This window comes from Diceros bicornis, chromosome 17, assembly GCF_020826845.1.
Source record: "Diceros bicornis minor isolate mBicDic1 chromosome 17, mDicBic1.mat.cur, whole genome shotgun sequence".
NCBI lineage: Eukaryota > Metazoa > Chordata > Mammalia > Perissodactyla > Rhinocerotidae > Diceros > Diceros bicornis.
This window is the reverse complement of record NC_080756.1, coordinates 35,713,055-35,732,157: the sequence shown is the minus strand read 5'-3', so window position 1 is coordinate 35,732,157 and position 19,103 is coordinate 35,713,055. Positions and strand designations below refer to the sequence as shown.

The 19,103-nt window shown below is 43.4% G+C and overlaps 1 protein-coding gene across 4 annotated transcripts in view; it reads left to right on the top strand.

Moving 5' to 3' along the window:
• The first annotated feature begins 2,127 nt into the window (after window positions 1-2,127).
• The window catches only part of BMAL2 (basic helix-loop-helix ARNT like 2), a 78,875-nt gene continuing 61,899 nt past the window's right edge, over window positions 2,128-19,103 (top strand). For 2 of the 4 annotated variants that reach the window (XM_058558604.1, XM_058558607.1), the window contains exon 1: window positions 2,128-2,294. In XM_058558604.1, the coding sequence (XP_058414587.1) occupies window positions 2,264-2,294 (31 nt within the window). In that variant the 5' untranslated portion in view covers window positions 2,128-2,263. The remainder of the gene's footprint in view (window positions 2,295-19,103) is intronic. The other 2 variants (XM_058558602.1, XM_058558603.1) reach the window with 2 other exon arrangements.

Here is a 19,103-nt window from a genome sequence, read left to right as displayed (position 1 = left end):
GGCAGGAGGTTGAAAAGGATGGGAATATACCGTGTGTGAGGCAGTGGTTCCAAATTCCAGTACTGTTCTTGCCTAAGTACATGCCATTGAAGCAAAATTAATGAACTAAGTTCACCCTAGGATTAACAATGATTCCTGAAGAGCAGAGCTGTTCCTGGGCTCTTGGCAGGGAAACCTCATTGACCTGAAGGAACTATACCATGCATTTTGCAAGTTATGTTTCAAATTACTTTTCTTAATTTTGCTCAAGGAGAAAATAGGAGAAAACCACTGGTTGGAAATGAGAGATTCCTTTGCCATTTGTCAAGATATTGTGTGGCTCTCTACCTCTGTCTTATCCTAGAAAATATAATATAACTACTCTTTTTTTTTTTTTTTTAAATCATGTCTTAGAAAGTAAAGCTCTATAGCATAAAGAAAAAGTAGCAAGTAAGATTTAAACTTGAACAATAAGGGGAACACATGTTAAACTACAAGAGCAATTTGCCTGGCGCAATCTGGTGGGCCTGTTCTTGTGCATTATGCTTTCTGCTATCATGTTTAGGTTCTGGATTCCTTCTCTTGTTTTCAGGCTTTTGGTGCAAGTGAATCATCGTTTCTAAGAAATGAAGACTGCAGTGATTCACGGGCAAGCTTATTGGACACCACGGTATGAACTCCTAAGAAGAAGATCTGACTTTTACCATCTGGCTTCTACCATCTACAAAGTGATCCCGGCCAAAATACTCATCAGCTCTGAACCTGTTTGTCTACCGATAAGACAAGAATGCTAGGTGCTCCACTACCTCACAAAAGTCGTTGTGAGGTTCACACCAGATGACAAGGGAAAAATGCTTTGTAAGCAAAACATTGTGTACATAGTCTGTACTGTACATTTTAACCAGGGTCCTAGCAATTCTGCCTCACCATTAACTTGGCATTTAACACACGCCCAGGTCTAAGGGTAGCCACCCCTCCCCCCACCTTGGTAAACCATCTCAAAACAGTGCACATTTGTCTGGAAAGCCAGGATTTGAACACGTTCAGGGACACCTAGGCCAGATTTTAAGACTACCTGCCAGGATCTCCGTGGAATTTTTCTTTCTGAGCTGCCAGCAAAAATTTGTGTTGGTGGATTTCGGGGAGAGTTCCAAGTCAAAGCCCGGATTGAGGTGTTTCAAGAGTGGTTTTGATTGGGGATGTGTCTTGGTGTGTGTTATTGAGAGCCACACAGTTCTTAGCATCTCTCTCCATCTCCAGCAGCATCAAGTCCCAGTCTCCCCTTAAGACTGCAACAATTTTCTCCAGTCTTGCGTATTTCTGCCCAGGAATAAGCTTCCAACCCCCTTTGCCCAGGTTCGGCCTTAAGTAGCCTTCAGGACGCATAAGCAGCTAGTTAAGACGCTATAATGAAGAGTCTTGGTAGGGAAATGAATACATTAAGGCTGTTTGATGCAAAGCTTTAGTGTTTTCGCTGCTGTTTCTTTCCTCCACTACCTCTACTGGACAAACTGTAACCAAGGAACGGTCTAGGGACCAGAGGGCGGGGAGCGAACCAGCGTATTAAGCATAGGACGCAGGGCAGTCAAATGATCCCCACAAGGTCTGGCTTCTGCATTTATCCAGCGGTTGCAGGATCCCAAACGGCTTCCTCGGTGATGCCTCTCTGCCATTACACCCTCGTCTCTGCAGCTAAGTCCTTCCCTAGACAGAAAAGAGAAGGGGCCGGGGAAGTCCCTCTTCCAGCTCCCCCCGCCCCAGCGCCCCTCGCTCCGCTACCCCCACCACGCAACGATCTCCATTCATCCTTTACCTTTTCCCCCAAGGGAAACAATGCAAACCTTCGGGACACTCAGACAAAGAATCTTAAAGTGATCGCGGAACACTGTTTTAAGTGGGATGCTTTCCAGAAAGGCTCAAGGTGCTACCTCTCCAGCCTGTCTGCACTTGGCCCCTCGCCGCGGGGGTCGGCGGGGCGGTGCCTCGGTGACTCCGCCCTGCGCCCTGTCCCTGTCTCGCGCCCAGAGCCGAGAGCGCAGACCCAGCGGGCGGGCGGGCGGGCGAGCCCCAGGCCGCATGCTCAGTAGCCGGGGCCGGCCAGGCGGCGAGTCGGCACCCGCTGCGCGCCCAGGGGCTGCAGTGGCGGCCGCCGCGGCACCCGCCAGAGCCCCGTGCGTGCCCGCGCCTCCGCTCCGGGGCCGCCGCCCGGGCCGGCGCAGGGCGGGCCCGGGGCTCTCCATGCTGCCGGCCCCGGGACTGCGGAGCCGCCCGGGTGGCTCCTTCGATGGCGGCGGAAGAGGAGGCTGCGGCGAGAGGTGAGGCTGCGGGCGGGCGGCTGCAGCTGGGGGCGCGGCGCGGACGCGCAGGGGGCGCCCCCCGCCGGACAGGGGGCGAGCGGCCGGCGCGGCGGCGCCAGGTGGGCGCACTTTGCGAGCGCTCTTCTCCGGCCCGGCATCACCTCCGATCGGCTCTGGGGCACAGGTGCGGCGCGGCGCCCCGCGCGTCCTCCCAGGGAGCGGAAGGTGGGGAGTGACACTCGGGATCGCCGCCGGCTTTCGGGCTGCCCGAAGCCGCATTTCTCGGCCCCGGGCTGGACGTTTTGGCGAAAGTGAGCTGGCGAGGGACCATCCACCCTGGGATGGCGAGGAGCCTCCCTCCGCCGACCACCGGGCGCCCACCTTGCCCTCTGCAGGGTCTGCTGCGTGGACTTTTTAGATTTCATCTTTCTTTTGTATAAACCAGTTGTCATCCGCCATTGAAGGAACTCTGGTTCTGCGAGCCCATCCCCTCTGAACTGGAAATACTCATTTTCATTCCTTGCTTCAAAAACTGCCCCGCCCCGTGGGGCTGGCAGGCAGGTGGGCAGGCGGGCAGGTGAGCGCGTGGACTCAGGTCCATCCCATTTCTCACTCTTGAAAACGCCACATTGCTCCGCCACAGGCCTCCGTAAGCGAGAGGCGGCTCTTGTCTTTTACCATTACAGCTTTAGGAAAACCATCAGTGGAATCAGTTTGTTTTGTTTTATATTTTTGTGAAGATTTTGTGAATTTATGGAGGCGTCGTTATGTCTTTTTCCTCTCTCTAGTGTTCACTGACAACATTCTGTGGTGTCTTCCATGAGACTACTCACGATTACGGGCTGATTATAAAGTATCTATTATTTAAGACAAACGGGAGGCAGGAAAAAACATGAAATAACTAAAAGAAGACTGGCAGAAAGAAGTTCAGAGAAGCAGTTGAGTCAATCTCCACTTTTGGAATATGGTGATGAGTTTAGATTCTTATCTGAAACACAGCAATGAGAAGAGGTGCTTTTGAAAATCTAATACAGTTGTGGGAATTTAGATCACTGGGAGATTTCCAAAATTCTATCATTTGAATATTTGAAGTCTTTCTGGATGATGTAAAGATGTGAATAAGCACTGTTTTGAAAAGAGAAGGCAGTATGTGTGATGTTAAGTCCAGACTTCCTCTCTGCTCTTGGCTGTGACACCCGGGTTAAGTTATTTTCCATTAGGGCCACCCGGCTGCCTAGTGGTTAATTTTGGCCTACTCTGCTTCCCTCAGTTTGATTCCCCAGAACGGACCTACACCACTCGTCAGTGGCCATGCTGTGGTGGCAACCCATATACGAAATAGAGGAAGATTGGCACAGATGTTAGCTCAAGGCTAATCTTCCTCAAGCAAAAGGAGGAAGATTGACAACAAATGTTAGATCAGGGCAAATCTTCCTCAGCAAAAAAAAAAAAAAAACAAAAAGTTATTTACCATTAGGCTTAGTTTCTCTGTCTGTAAAATGAGAATAATTATAGTATCTGTCTTACAGGATTGTTAGGGTTAAATGAGAAATAAATGCATTTAAATACATATAAAGTACTCAGCCCAGTACTTAGGAACTAGTACGTGCTCCATAGACATTAGCTTAATATAGTTAATAATTTACAGCTCCAGTTTGCTTTGTGAAATTAATGAATCTTGTCTAGTCCATTAAGAAAGTGTTGTCCCACACAACTTAAAATTGGCCAAAATTGGAAGAATACTTGGGCTTTACTGAAAAAAAGAAAGTTGAAAATCCACCTGCCAATTCAAAGAGCGGCTTTCACCAGATAAGTCTTTTGGACTTATGACAAGTTTTTGCACAAATAGTTTATTGCAGTTTAGCTGAATACCAAATGTGAAGTTGGGAATGATCAAAATGAATCTTTCTTAGGTAAGAGTAGCAACGTTTCAGTGAGGGCTGGGAGGGCCAGCATTTATTGAGGTCCTGTTAACATGCCAGGCATTTCGTAAGGGATACCTTCCTTAGTCTCAGAGCAGCCGTGTGGAGTGGGTGGCATTGTCTCCATTTCACAGATGAGATGAGAAAACAGAGGTTGGCCCAAGTTATACAGCCAGAAGATGACAACACTGGAGCTAAAATCCGTGGCTGCTGCCCATGCTCCTTCCCATTCTTTCCTGTCTCACTGGGTGATGCTAATGAGCACAGTGCTCACTTCCAGACACGCTCTTTATCTATCCCCCCATTCCTGGAGGGAAAAACAAAACAAAACAGATCTCTATATCAGAATCCAGGGCTGTGTTTTCCTCACATAAAATCCCTGCGGATTCCTTTTTCCTAGGTAGTTTAACATTAAGGCCTTCATGATAAAATAAAAATCTAAAACTAGTGGTGGGAGAAAATTCCCCAGGGTTTGGTTATACTGCTTAAAAAATCTTTAGGGCTGGTTTTGAAGATGGCCACCAGAACCAGCTGGTGCCTAACATAATTGCCTGCTCACTTACTTTTTTTGACAAGCTTATGGTAAACACCAGGATTAAGCAAGCTGCCAAGTGCCTGGGCGTCCTCCTGGTAAATGATTCCAGAATTCTTGGAGTTAGGGAGAGGGCAATCTTGGGGGAGTGGCGCGTTTCCAAGACTGACGGCCAGAGGTGGTCTTGGGTCCAGGTGCCTGTGGGGCAGCCTTCTCACCTGTGATGTTATCAGACCCAACTCTTCTGAGGTGTAGCTCTGCAATTATAGTGGCTTAAAATCATTTTGTGACTCTGAAATCAAAAGTCATGTCTCAATCAACTTTGCATAAGCTACACTTCCTGGATCCTTAGGCACTGTTTTAGCCTGAAATGCATTACAGAGATAAACCAGGATGGACTGAAATGACTTTTCACATGTTTTAGGGGGAGGAAAGAGAGAGGAAAAAAGAGAGGGGGGAGCAGACGGAGTGAGGAGAAGAATGGTGGAGTAAAGAGAGAGGAGGAGAGAGAGTAAGGACGAAGAGAGAAGGAAGGGGAGAGAGGGAGGGAAGGAGATGGGGGAAAGAGATGAGGAGCAAGGGGAGGACAGAGGCAGGAGAGATGAGGGAGAGAGAGATGGAGGAGTGGAGGGGGGAGGAAAATGAGAGGGTGGAGGAAAAGGAAGGGGGAAGAGGGATGAGGAGGGGATGGAGGTGAAGAGACTATGGGGGAGAGAAGAAAGAGAGGGGAGGGACTGCCACCTCATCAAAGTTTGGCTCCAGGGGAAAAAAAAATTTAATGTTTACAACATATGGGGAAAGTCAAAATATTAGTAAATACAGTGATTTCAGTTTATTTTTTTCCTTGTGGAAAGACTCCTTGGTTCTAAAAAGCATAATCTCTTTCTGTGCTGTGAACATTTGATTATAGCATCCTTTCAAAAACTCTCCTTTTACGTAATGTTCAGGAAATCATAAATAAGGTAATAACATTTCATTCTGGTCGCCCTACTTTCAGTTGTCCCGTTTAGTGGAAGACCTCCAGTTTTCCACTGTGACAGCTGCAGTACTCAGATGCCTGGGATCTGGGTCATTATCAGCATTATCAGGGACTCAGTGAGCCAGGTCCCTGCAGGAGGCATCTGCCGGCTCTGTGAGGCAGTGATTTCCTGTCCTGGGTTTTGTAAGGCTGCTAACTGGGGTGGATCCTCTGAAAATCCCAGCCCTTCTGGACTCCCTGCCTTGCCCAATGCCTCCCTCCTTCCCAGTATCAGGAGGCTGTGAGAACTTAGAAGAACCTATAATTTAAGCTCTTAGTGGAGCTGGGACTACCGGTGAAAGATGTTCTCTGTAGGAGCATGTAGTATTTCTGGCTGTTTACTGATAATTTATGATGCACTTGGCTGTACATGACCCCACCCTGTTTTCTTCTCTCACTTGGGTGAAGTCACATTTACTGGGCCCTGACATATATTGCGTATAATACATCACTTTAGGCTATAATATCTCATTTACCCCACCTCTAATTTTTAAACTTAAAATATTTAAATCAGTCCAGTTATATAATATTAAGATTATCATTTGAAAATACTTAAGTGTTGGTTGGCATGAGAGGAAATTTGTCATTTATCTAAGTAAATTATTGGTGTTTCATTTCTCTAGTCTTTAATTTTATGGTTGAAATCTCTAGATAATATCTTGACAGAGAGAAAAACAAAGAAGGCTGGAGAAAAAGGAAATGTAGAGAGAATCGTTCTTCCACTCAACATGGTTTGCTTTAGAGGATATTTATCAGTAAGCGTCAAGATTATTGCCATAAAACAGGAATTTCTGATACATTCAAAATGTCTTTCCTACAGTATTTCCTTTATTTTTTTAAGTAAAGAAATATGCTTTAGCATTTGTTCCAAGCATATCACGGGGAAAATGGAGAATCATTCACTGGCTTTCTCTTCCAGAACATCTCCACTTTGTCTGATATGTCCTGTTCTCGGTTATGTGAGGGCATCTGCCTTTCCCCAGATGGTTTAAACTTTCCCACCTCCAGGCCTTTGCCCAGGCTGTTGGCTGCTTCTGAATGCCCCTGCCCTCCCTCCAGACAGGCCTGTAGAAGTCTTACCAGGTAATCTTGAAGGCTGAGCTCGGGTTTTATTACCTTGTTATCTGCCTATGGAGGAGGAGGAGGAGATCTGGTGTAGGAGAATCTGCATGAGCTTGGGAACCAGGCCATTGGGAGTGTAACTGCCAGTGTCATTATTTACTAGCTGTCTGCTCTTGGCCAAATTATTTAACTTCTCTGAGCCCCAGTTTCTTTATCTATAAAATGGGAGTAATAAATTCCTACCTTGGAGAGTTACATGGAAATTAAATGAGATGATTACAAGCTGTGTAGTGAAATCTGACCTTTAACAAATGATTTTTTCACTTCTTCTCACGTCAATGGAAATGATTCTCCCCTCCTATTTTCACACTGTGGTTTTTGTGTGTGCCCATTATAACACTTGTGCCTGCTTGCCACACATTTTTTGGGTAGGTTTCTTAGCTCCACCCTTGGGTTGCACATTCCTAGGAGAGCAGGGTTGGTTCTTACTCATCTTTACAATCTCCACCTCCTTGCACCTATTAAGTGCTTAATAAAAGTTTGCTGATTTTAAATGAAGGATGGTTGGTTTGAGGTGTGGATAGGGTTGGTTCATTCATAAAGGATCCATTAAATACATACTCAGACTGTTCTAGGCAAACAGAGGTGGAGAAATGGATGAAGCAAGAAAAGGGTTAAAGAGCTTATAAAATGTATTAGGCTAGGTGAGAAGCAGCCACAATATTTGTAATACAAGATAGAACCTAGTAAAATCTATAGTTTACTGCTAGCAGCAAGCCTCCCCACCCACAGTTGGAGAAATTATATCTAGTTCGTGGGAGCGGGACTCACAGAAGGCTTTCAGAGAAGATACCAACTTTGTTATTGATGGATAGATAGCTCTTGGGGAGGCAGTGAAAGAGACAGAGAATAGGCATAGGAATGGAAACTCATCAGTGACATGCTTAGCAGAATTGGTGTTAGTATTTTTTTGGCTCTGGGTGGGAAAAGTGGAAAAGGAAGTATTGGTGGCTGGAGTTGCCTTGTTGGTGTTGTGGGGGGCTTCCTTCCCACGCCTGTGATGCAGCACAGACAGTTAACAACAGAAGGCCTGAGTTAAAAACAGGTGGTCTGCCTGCTCTCCAAAAGGAAGGATACATGCATCTTCTTTTTGGTCCCTGGTCAGCAACAGAGTTTTTGTATCACCTTCAAAGGCTTATTGTGGTGTATTTCTGATCTGAAAGAAAAGCAGAGGTCCTGGTTCTTGCCCGGTGAATGGCTATTAGGTCCTAGCCTTCGCTCCAAGTCCATGTGGGCCACTTCTTTCTTTCATCCTCTTTTCTTCCCTGAAAAAATAGCTGCTTATATCTTTAAATGCATTTCACAGTCTTTCTTTTGAAAATCATCACAAGTATTATTTCATTTATTCCCGTTACAGCCTATTGGGAAGGAGGTATCTGGACTTCCAATGTCTGTTCAGAATAATGACCTATGTTGGTCCACTGTCCGCATCACTGATGTACCCTTGATATGGACATGTTCTCCCATACCCTTCCCATGCAGCACCATGCAACAAAGTGGAAAAATACCTTCAGCCTTGACTTCCGATTCAAACACTTAGTGAAGGTTTATAAACCAAAAGGAATCCAGTTTCCTGCACGTCTGAACATGTTCCTAATGTGGAAAGAGCATTCATGGAAACACGTACATGTGATAACATCAGAAGATCTTTTTATTTTGATTCAGATGCAGTGCAGAGGATCTCCGGCCTAGAAGTTACTTGAAAGCAGAAGCTCTATATACATCAAATATCTTTTCATCTTTTTTTTTAGGAGAGGAAAATATGGGGAGAATAGATTGTTGTTGAGCCAAGATATTACCAAAGCCATATGTATTTTATAGAAATACAGATTTTAAAAGATAAATCAGTATACAATAGAATTGAAACTGAACACTTTACAGAGTAGATATTAATAGATGTTTAAATGAATAGAAGATTGTGATGATTAATAACTGTTTTGTCAAAGATCTAGAGAAAAGTTTTGATTGAAATATTGAACATGATCTCCAGCTCTGCATTTATTTCTCTTACCAGCTTCCTGGTTGGAGAATTGGATTTCCTTTGCAGTTATTTGCTACCCAGAGGTACGCTGTGCTTACACCACCATGGAGACAAACAATATTGCAGTCTAGGTAGGCCATCTCTTCTATGAGTCACCCAGGTGACAACACTGACCTAGAAAAGAGAGACCAAATCCAATTTTCCATGCATCTTAGTGCTAGTGGCTACTTTAGGACAATTCTCCTTTTCTTTAGTTTTCAACTTGAGTTCAACTAGCACTTTTGGCTTATTAATTCCTTTCAACAATAATCATAGCTACCTCTGGGACATGACGTCAAAAGCAAAGCAGTCTAATCTTAGAGGGACGTTCAAATTCACACCTCAAATTTTAGAAGGCATCTGGGACAAATTTATCAAGAGGTTTAAGAATAATTTTTTTATTAGCTCTTTGTCTAGGAAGAGCCTGAAAGCAGTTTAGATTCTGGCCCTCATTGTGACTATGGTATGTTACGCCTAGAGAGTGTTCAAGTCATAAATGTCACTTTGGGTTTTATTACTTCTAAAACTCGTATTGTGTTTCAGTTTGTAGATCTTGAACATTGCCTGTTGCAGTGACAGTGCTTCCCCCCCCCCCCGCCCTCCCTTTTTAAAGGGTCTTTCTTCTTTCCACAATAATTGCCATTCAGTGGAAAGATACACAAATAATTTTGTGAACACTGATGAATTTTTTTTTCCTCAAAGTTAAACTGAAGGTGTCTCATTTTGTTGATACCTTAGATGTCAGGAACCATCGTATCTTTTACAGGTTCTGTGTTGAATTTTGCAGATCCAATCAGGCCTGCCTAATATTAACCATGATAATAGCCTCCATCATGTCTTCTATTTACTCATAAACTGCAAGAGTTGTATTTTCCCATAGGTAACAATGATGTGGGTATAGACCATCCAAATCTAAATACGTTTTGGTGCCTTTTGGAAAAACCTGCTGATGTTGAAAATGCTAAACCCTGCATTCTTCTTATGCATGAGGACCAATCAGGCTTGGAACAAGTTAGGAGACTTGTCTATTTCGATGTGGAACTGAGATTCTAATAAACTACTGTTTCTTGCTTTCGCCCATCCCTGGATTAGGTTGTAATGCCTATGAAATGTGGGCCTTTTCTGGAATAGTCATAGTCAGAGAAGCATTCTTCAGTGCTGATATCACTCTGATTATGTTCTGCATCACAATTGAGTGGTTTCCTATGACTCTAATTTCGTTACAGTCATCATGGGTGTTTCTGCTCCCCCTTTGCCCTATTTCAGAAGCTTAGCGTGGATCATTCTCACCCTTTGTTTCTGCTAAATAGTTAAAATTCTTAACCTTTATTGAGTATTTACTATCTGCTAGTTGTCTAAAGGCTTTACATGGTATAATTCCTCAAATCCTCGGCAACTCTATAAGGAAGGTACTATTATTATTCCACGTTTCAGATGAGGAAATTGAGACACAGGATTTAAGTACATTGCTCAAGATAAAGCTTGCGTAGTAAGCAGCAGAACCAAGATTTAACCCAGACAGACTGGCCCCCAGAGCTTTTATCCTTTTAACTCTTCCTTCAATGCCTGCCAGACATTTGGACGTGGTGCCATTTTTTGTGAAGTGCTGATGTCTGAAATGGAACTTCTTCTGTTGGGAGGGAGTGTGGAATACTGGCCTACTTTTGGCTTTGAGAGAATCTGAGCTCTTTCACCTAATAATTGTGTGATCTTTGGCGTGTGTATCAGTCAGGGTTCACCTGGAGGAGCAGAACCAGTAGGGGGTATGTATATTAAGAGATTTATTGCAAGGAATTGGCTTATGCAACTGTGGGGCCAGGCTAGGTGGGACTGGAATCCGTAGGGCAGGCCTTCAGGAAAGGCGGGCGGGAACTGTCTCCCAGAGGCTGAAACAGCTGTGAAGGCGGAGCTGCTTCTTCAGGGAAGCCTCAGCTCTGTTTTGAAGGCCTTTCAACTGATTAAATCAGGAGATTATCTAGGATAATGTCTCTTATTAAGGTTAACTGATTATGGACTTGAATCACATCGACAAAATACCTTCGCAGCAACGCTTAGATTAGTGTTTGCCTGAGGAACCGAGGACGTAGCCCAGCCCAGCTGACACAGCAAAAAACCATCCCAGCGAGTGACTTCCTTGCTCTGAGCCTGTTTCCTCCTACACTAAGGTCATTGTGAGGATTGTATACAATAAGGTGTGTAAAGGGAATAGTGCCTGGCGTGTAAGGGTTCAGGAAAAGATTCTTTTATTTGTGGTAATGGTGGTAGTGGGGGGTGGGTGACAGCAGCAGTGGCTGTGGTCTCACCTAGAATAGGGACTTCATCCCCATTTTTGTCACTTTCCTGATCATTCTGGTTCGTTGCAGCAGTTGGCTTCCTAACTGGTGTTCCTGCCTAAAATCTCTTCTCATCCATCTTTATTTTTTTCTCGGGCCTATAATGGAGGCTTCAAGTAGCTCACTACATTCTATTTTTGAAAAAATGTCTTACCGAAATCCAGACACACTGTGCTTATAGCTTTCCTCCGTACTACAGCTCCCTCTCCTGAAAGTGCCCCCTCCCTTGCTTGCTGAAAGCTAGTGGGAGGGAGGACTGGCTTCTCCAGTGGCTTCGAAATTCATTCCAAGTGTGTTTTGTTCCTTTTGAATTTCTTGATTGAGAGTGGGCCATGCATGAGAACGGTTTCTCCAAAAGAAGCTATTGTATTTAAGTTCTGTTTCTTTTTCCTTTATTTAAACTGTAGGTTAGTACACAGCTAGGAATATTATTTCGCACTCTGAGCCTCAGTTTCCTCAGCTGTAAGGTGAGGGAATCAGACAAGATGATTTATTTTGTGCCTTTCCCTCCTCTTAATCTTTTATTGCAAGTTAAGAAAACCAGATAACTTTTTAGGATTTTCTCCAAATATTTTATAGTCATTTTTGTCTTTAAGAGCAAAACTAGTTTTTCCAGATCAGAAGGCAGTACTTAATTATAGTTGAATCAAATAATACATAAGAAAGTTAGCCAAGAACATCTTCCACTGCCCCACTCCATCAGTTGAGAAACAATGGGTGAACAAATGAATGAACTTGGGAACTGTTGTAGTCTGTAGGAGTAACATCTTTGGCATTGAATGTCACACAGGCAAGTGAGCGGACCATGTACCTCAACTCTTCAAGATTGTGTACTAGATTTTATTCACTGATAAGCACAAATGATATCATTTCCCAATAATTTTGTCCTTTCTGTCCATTTCACCACGCCCAGCAGCACTCAAGCCTTTGGTTAATACCTGGTAGAATTCCAGGATACACAGGAGGATCTCTTAGATTTTAAGTTCCATGATGGAGCAGTCTCTTTGGTCACCATCGTATTCCCAGCCCCTGTAGCTCAGTGTCTGCTTCATAGTAGCTTGCTGAATATGTACTGTTGGAATGATGTACAGGACATGAGAGGACCACAGCTGACAAGTTCCACTCACCAGGTGACTATCCCAGTAGGGGAATAGGCTAGCTCTTTTCCTGCCATGTCCTTTCTACCTGATTGTGCTGCAATCTGGAGAACTGGTATTGGAGTTCATTCTAAGGTTTAGAAGTCATAAACTTCATATCTGTCTGCATCCAGCTTCTCTCATTCACACCCATACAATTGGTTTCTGTTCCGCCTGAACGCTGTGCCCTCGTGGCAGATATGGAGAGCCTTCGTATGTGCTGGGCAAGAGATCCAGGGCACCTGCTCATTTTAAGGCCATCTTTAGTACATAGTCCAGTGGGGGCAATGTAAACAAATCCACATCTTACCTCACACACGCTCTGGATTATATATGCCTTTGCACTGAGCAAGCCTGGGAAATCCCTGGCCCCTCGTTAGTAGGAGGGATGTGTCATATAGGGAACCATAACCCATGTGGCTCACGTTAAACCTTGAGGCCAGCATAGTCCATGGAGCTAGCACAACTTAATCCCTGAGCCTCTATGACACCGTGCATTGTTCATAGTCTTACTCCCAGACTGCTTTCCCCAACTGAACTAGTGCAGTTTTCCTCTCTGCTGAGGGATTGTCCGAGTCCATTCTAACCACTCATATCTCTTCCCCAGTGTCAACCTTTTGCTTTCCCCTGTCACTCTCTCTTGGGCTCTCACTCAGCCTACACTGTATTCAGTCACAGTGAGTAAATTCTGCGCTCTTCTCTCTTTGGCTTTTTTGTTCAATGTGCCAGCCAGCCATTTGGTTTGAAAATGTAAATGTCACGCTGGTCACTTTTGCAGATGGTGTATTTTGAGGAGGCTTAGTCAATCTGTTAGATATAATCTGAATCCAAAAAGATGCTGATAGGGCAATACAGAAGATTATTAAACTTAACAACAAAAAAGGGCCAGCACCTAAGTATAAAAAAATGCTGATGTATGAGATGGTAAAGATGTGGCTTAACAACAACCTGTAGAAAAGACAGAGTTGGGTTTACTCAAGGAAAGCCCTTTCTGGGAGTGAGGAGACTTTACACAGTAGTCCCTCCTCCATCAGTTTCTGGCCGTATGATAAAGGACAAAGAACCTAAGCAACTACGGAACTCTTTCTTTCTTGGAAAAAGAGGGAGTTATATTAGTCTATCTGTAACATCAGTTACAGCTCTAAATTATATAAATGAATGAATCAACAGTGTAAAGTAAAAGTCCAATGTGTAAAAGAAAAGTCCATGCAGTCTTATAAATAATGAAAGTATAATATTCAGAATATTAACCATAAAAATTCTACTCTCTTTTCTGTGGACTAGACAACTCCTGGGTGTTGTATTCGAGTCGCACCACACATCAAAGGATTTTTAGCCCAAGTATGTCCAGAAGAGAGCGACCAGGCTGGTGACAATGCGTCCTATGAGTCAAGTTTGAAAGAATCACATGGTTTGGTTTAGGAGAGAGAAGAATTTAGGACGAAAGTATAGGATATTTTGGTTTTCAACAAAAGTTTGAGGAGTTCTGCACTATCTCAGATGCCACCTCCTTCGTGAAGCCTTTATGGAGTGTTGTGATCCAGGCTTTTCCAAGGACACTGTCCATTCTACATTGTAATTGCTTTATTTCTGTACTTATCGGACTGAATTCTTTGAGAGCAAATGCCGTATTGTACTCTTCTTTGCATCCTCTCTAGCTTCTAACACAGTGCTTTGCACGACAGTAAGTATGCAAGTACTTGCAACTGAATTGAAAATTTGTTACACTTATCAGACATAGGATTGTTGGGTAGAAATTACAGAAAGATTTTTTGGCCTTCCGAGAAGTAAATTTTTCAAATAATTTAAATGTCTTAAAATTACATAGATTACAATGAGATAACATGACACATTCATTAAAATGAATAAAATTAAAAAGAGTGACAATGTCAATTGTTGGTGAGAATGTGAAGCAACTGGAACTCTCATACACTGCTGGTGGAAATGTGAAATGACACAACCACTTAGGGACACAGTTTGACAGTTTTTCAAAAAGTTAAACACATACCTACCTTATAACCTAGTCATTCTATATCTAAGTATTTACTCTAGATAAATGAAAACATTTGTCTATACAGGGACTTGTACATAAATATTTGTAGCAGCCTTATTTACAGTAGCCAAAACTGGAAGCAAGACAAATGGCCATCAACAAATGAATTAAATGGACAAACACAATGTGATAAACTCACCCAATGGAATACTACTAAGCAATAAAAAGGAAAAACTACGGACATATACGACAACATGGATGACTCGCAAAATCATTATGAGGGAAAGAAACCAGACTCAAAAAGGCATATGTCGTGTGATTCTATTTACTATATAAAATCTATAAGATGCAAAAAAAAAAAAAAAAGGTTAAATAACAGAAAACAGCTCACTGTTTGTCTGGGGTTGGGAATTGAGGGTGGAATGTACTGTGAAGGACAGGGGGAAACTTTTCCCCAGTTTTTTAAATATCTCTTAACATTATGGTGGTTTTTGATATACAGAAATTTTAAATTTTTTGTGTAGTCATTTCTTTTATGGTTTTTACCTTTGGCGTCATACTTCAAAAGTCCTCACTTTAAGATTCTGTAAATATTCACACATATTTTTTTCTTATACTTTTGTGATTTTATTTCCCTACGTGTAACTCATTCATCCATCACAAATTTATTTTGGTAAATGGGGGAATAGATATCTAATATTTTCTGAATAGTTAAGAAATTGACCTAACACTAATTATTGGATAATCCATCATTTCCTCAATTGAGTGTGGGCGATGTGTCAGGGGTTGTGTTAAACTGAGAATGAAAACATGATCCCTGCCCTCAAAAGGAGTGGTGTTTGGTGAGAGAGACTGACTAGTAAAGAGATAATTACGATGAAGTGGGATGAGCTCAAGATTGGTATCAATTAGACAATGCTACTGTAATATGTAGAAGGGACCCCAGTATCGTGGCCGGTTTTGGGGGCCAGTGGTTAGAGAAGGCTTCTTGTAGGAGATAACATCTGACCCATGTCTTGGCAGATAAGCTTATGTTTGGGATTTGGGAACAGGACATTCCAGGCTAGGGATGAGCATGCCCAGAGACGTAGAGCGATGGGGAAGGTGATATGGCTGGGGAGCATCACTGAGTCCCCTGCGGCCGTTGCTGGGTTATTAGAGAGCCACGTGCGATGAGGCTCCTGGACAGGCTGTGCCGTGCTGTGCAAGACCTTATATTTCATGTCATCTTAAATTCAGTGGGAGGCCACAATTGGCTTTTAAGCAATGGAATGAAAGAATTAAATCTGTTGTACAATGTTTTGCATATTGAATAGTGTCATAGCACACTGCTTTTAATTCACAGCAATGATCACAGTTTTGAATCGTGTGTTTGTCTGATTATTAATTAATGTCTCACATTACCTTCTTCAGAACGGGTGGGAGAAATTTATTTTTCACTGTCTATGTGAGGATTTTCCTGTGGAAATCTGAATTATCTGGCCCTATATTTCTGATTTAATCTAACTCTGCAGAACAACCTGCCCCTTAATTTGGCTCGGACCTCAGTTATCTTTAACAGGTACATCATTGTTCAATCTGACCATTTGCCTGAGGGTGGAGATGGATGCACATTGGTGTCTGTTTGGATCTTATTCCCAGCCATAAGCCCATTGTACTCAGTTCAGATAAGTAATTAACATACTGCCTAGTATCTGTCCAACAAAACTTCATAGATGCCAAGAGGCTGCAATATTTATCTCATTTTTTTTTTTCTTATAAGAGCTCTGTGAGGTAACTCTAGTCTGTATCATAATCTCTATTTTACAGATGAGGAAACCATAGAGAGGGCAAATGACTTACCTAGAGCCATACAGTGAGTTGGGGGGCATGGACAAAAGTGCTGTTGCTGTGCCTGGGGCTGCCTCATTGCCATTCTCGTGGTCAGTCAGCGGAGGCGGTGGGCTGCTCATGTTGTATGTGATGCAGTATTACAGCAAGGGCTTCAGCTTGAGCTAGGATCCTGACTTTATGGACTTTATGGATTCTGAGGCTACAGTTTTTTCCAAAGCATTGAACGTGGCACTTGACTAATGCTTCCAACCAGTTATCCAGTGTGGCACAGAGATGTGATCAAAGCCAGGTGGCTGTCACTTTCTGCAATTGGTGCAGTTACTCTCTCCCCTCTCCCACAAAGGGACTCCTTTATAGGCAAGTAACTCTTGTGGAAAGATTTTTCTTAAGTTCCTTAAATACTTTTGCAGACAGACCTCTCTTTCACACACAGTTTAGGACAAGGGTCAGTCTGGGATCCTGTGTATTTGATTAGAAACCCCCTGCCCCTTCTCTTCAGGCAAACACTAAAATGTTCCATGAAAGCGGCTCAGTATGGTCTCGTATCTTTAGCAACACTGAGTTCATGGCATCGGCAGTCCATATTTGTTCTTTCAGTTTAGAAAACAATATAGGAAGGGCTGCATTCATGACTGTTCAAATAGTGGTATAAATTTATCCTTTCAAAGAAATGCTCAAGGCTTGTGAATAGCACCAAACTTTTTTTTTTTTTTTGTGAGGAAGATCAGCCCTGAGCTAACATCTGATGCCATTCCTCCTCCTTTTTCTGAGAAAGACTGGCCCTGAGCTAACATCTGTGCCCATCTTCCTCCACTTTATATGGGATGCCGCCACAGCATGGCTCGACAAGCAGTGCGTCAGTGCACGCCCAGGATCCTAACCGGCGAACCCCAGGCCGCCGCAGCGGAGCACGCGCACTTAACTGCTTGCACCACTGGGCTGGCCCCAATCTTGCTTCTTTTGAAGTCAGGGCCAAGAGAATAAAATTTCCTCTCTACAGTCTAGGTGGGAGAGGTAGGTCCTTCTGGGATATTTCAATATTGTATCTGAGCTATGCTGTGGTTGATCCACAGGTGGGACCCTGGTCCCCACGTGAAAGGGGTTTTAGCTCTCCCTGTCCATGCTTGGCAGCAAAACTTATTTTCCCAGCCAAGCTGAAAAGACTTCAGAGTACAGCTCTGAGTACAGTCTTCACTATAGAAATAAACAGGAACCCAGGCGCAAGGCCAGCTATTCAGGTTGGACGAAGGTGGACTGAAAGTTGTAGGCGTTAGGATGAAAGTTGTAGCTGTTGATAGGAAGGCTAGTTCCAGAACTGATCTACTAGTAGGGAGAACGGTGCAAATATACTCCCCACCTTAGAGAGGATTGGCCCAAGAAATGAAGGGGTCTGAGATGCAGTGCTAGGTAACTACATGAGCTCCCTGCTACCCGGAAGAAAGCTCAGACTCCTCGGTGGGACAGCCAGGGCCCTCCATGAACTGTGCAATCTACTTTTCCAGCTTCTTTGCCTAATGTTTCACACTGTCCAGCCATACTGATCTATTTGCTATTCCCTAGTAGTCCATTTGTATTCTTTTTTCTTTCTAAGTTATATGTCTTACAAAAGCAAAACATGATACTTACAAAATTTTGGAACAATACAGCAAAGCAGAAAGGAAAAAAATCCTTTGATTCGCCACTCAGACAAAACACCTGAAACATTTTACTGTGTTTCTTTCTCGTTTTTCTCTCCCCTGAAAATATATTATCTTTGTTTCTCGTTTTTACAGAGTCTGTGTATCTTTCATTTACTTTTGAAACTAAACATTACATAAGCATTTTTCATATTTTTAAAATTTTAGTTTTAATTTAATTTAGTATTTTATCAACAACAGAAATGTATTTCTCACAGTTATGGAGGCTGGAAGTCTGAGATCAGGGTGCCAGTGTGGTTGGGTTCTGGAGAGGGTGCTCTGCTGGTTACAGCTGCCAACTTCTCATATCCTCACATGGCAGAAAGATAGTGAGCTTGCTCTCTGGCCTCTTCTGATAAGGACACTAATCCCATCATGAGGGCTCCACCCTCAGGAGCTAATTACCTCCCAAAAGCCCCAACTCCTAATATCAGCACATTGGGGATTAGATTTCAACATGTGAATTTTGGGGGACACAAACATTCACTCCACAGCGGCACCCAAGTAGGTGCTAAGGAAAGAAATTATATCCTCTTATTTCTGCCTCAGATGGCCCATTAGTGAACCAAATAGATAGAGCCCATTCGCCTGAGAAGGAGCGCTCTCCTCTCAGCATTGATTGACAGGTGGGGCAGAGGGAAAGGAAAGTGATGGGAGAGCAATTTGCTTTTGAGATTGTCTAGGTGATGGGTACCAAAGCCTTCACTTTGGGAAACCTGTCAAATAGCTGAAGCTGTGACTCTTCAACTTCACAAATGATGATAGATGTAACAATTTTTTTTTTTTCTGGGATCATTGCTTCTTTTTGTTTGTTTGTTTGTTTTTTGAGAAAAATTGGCGAGCTAACGTCTGTTGCCAATCTTCCTCCCTTTTTTCCTTTTTTCTTCCCGAAGCCCCAGTAGATAGTTGTATGTCATAGTTGTCCTAGTTGCTCTATGTGGGACGCTGCCTCAGTGTGGCTTGATGAGCGGTGAGTAGGTCCGCGCCCAGGATCCAGACCAGCGAACCCCGAGCGCGAAAGCAGAGCATGCGAACTTAACTGCTACACCACCGAGCCGGCCCCAACAAATTTCTACTGAAGAGCTGCAAGGATTGGAAAAAAAAAAGTTTATGGAAAGGGGCCAGACAGACACCCAGGCGGCAGGGCAACGTGGGCATTGAAGGAGAGCTAAGTGCTTTCAACCTTTCTGTTCCATCAGGTTAAAAATTCCAAACCTTCTGACTTTAGATTAAATAATGGGG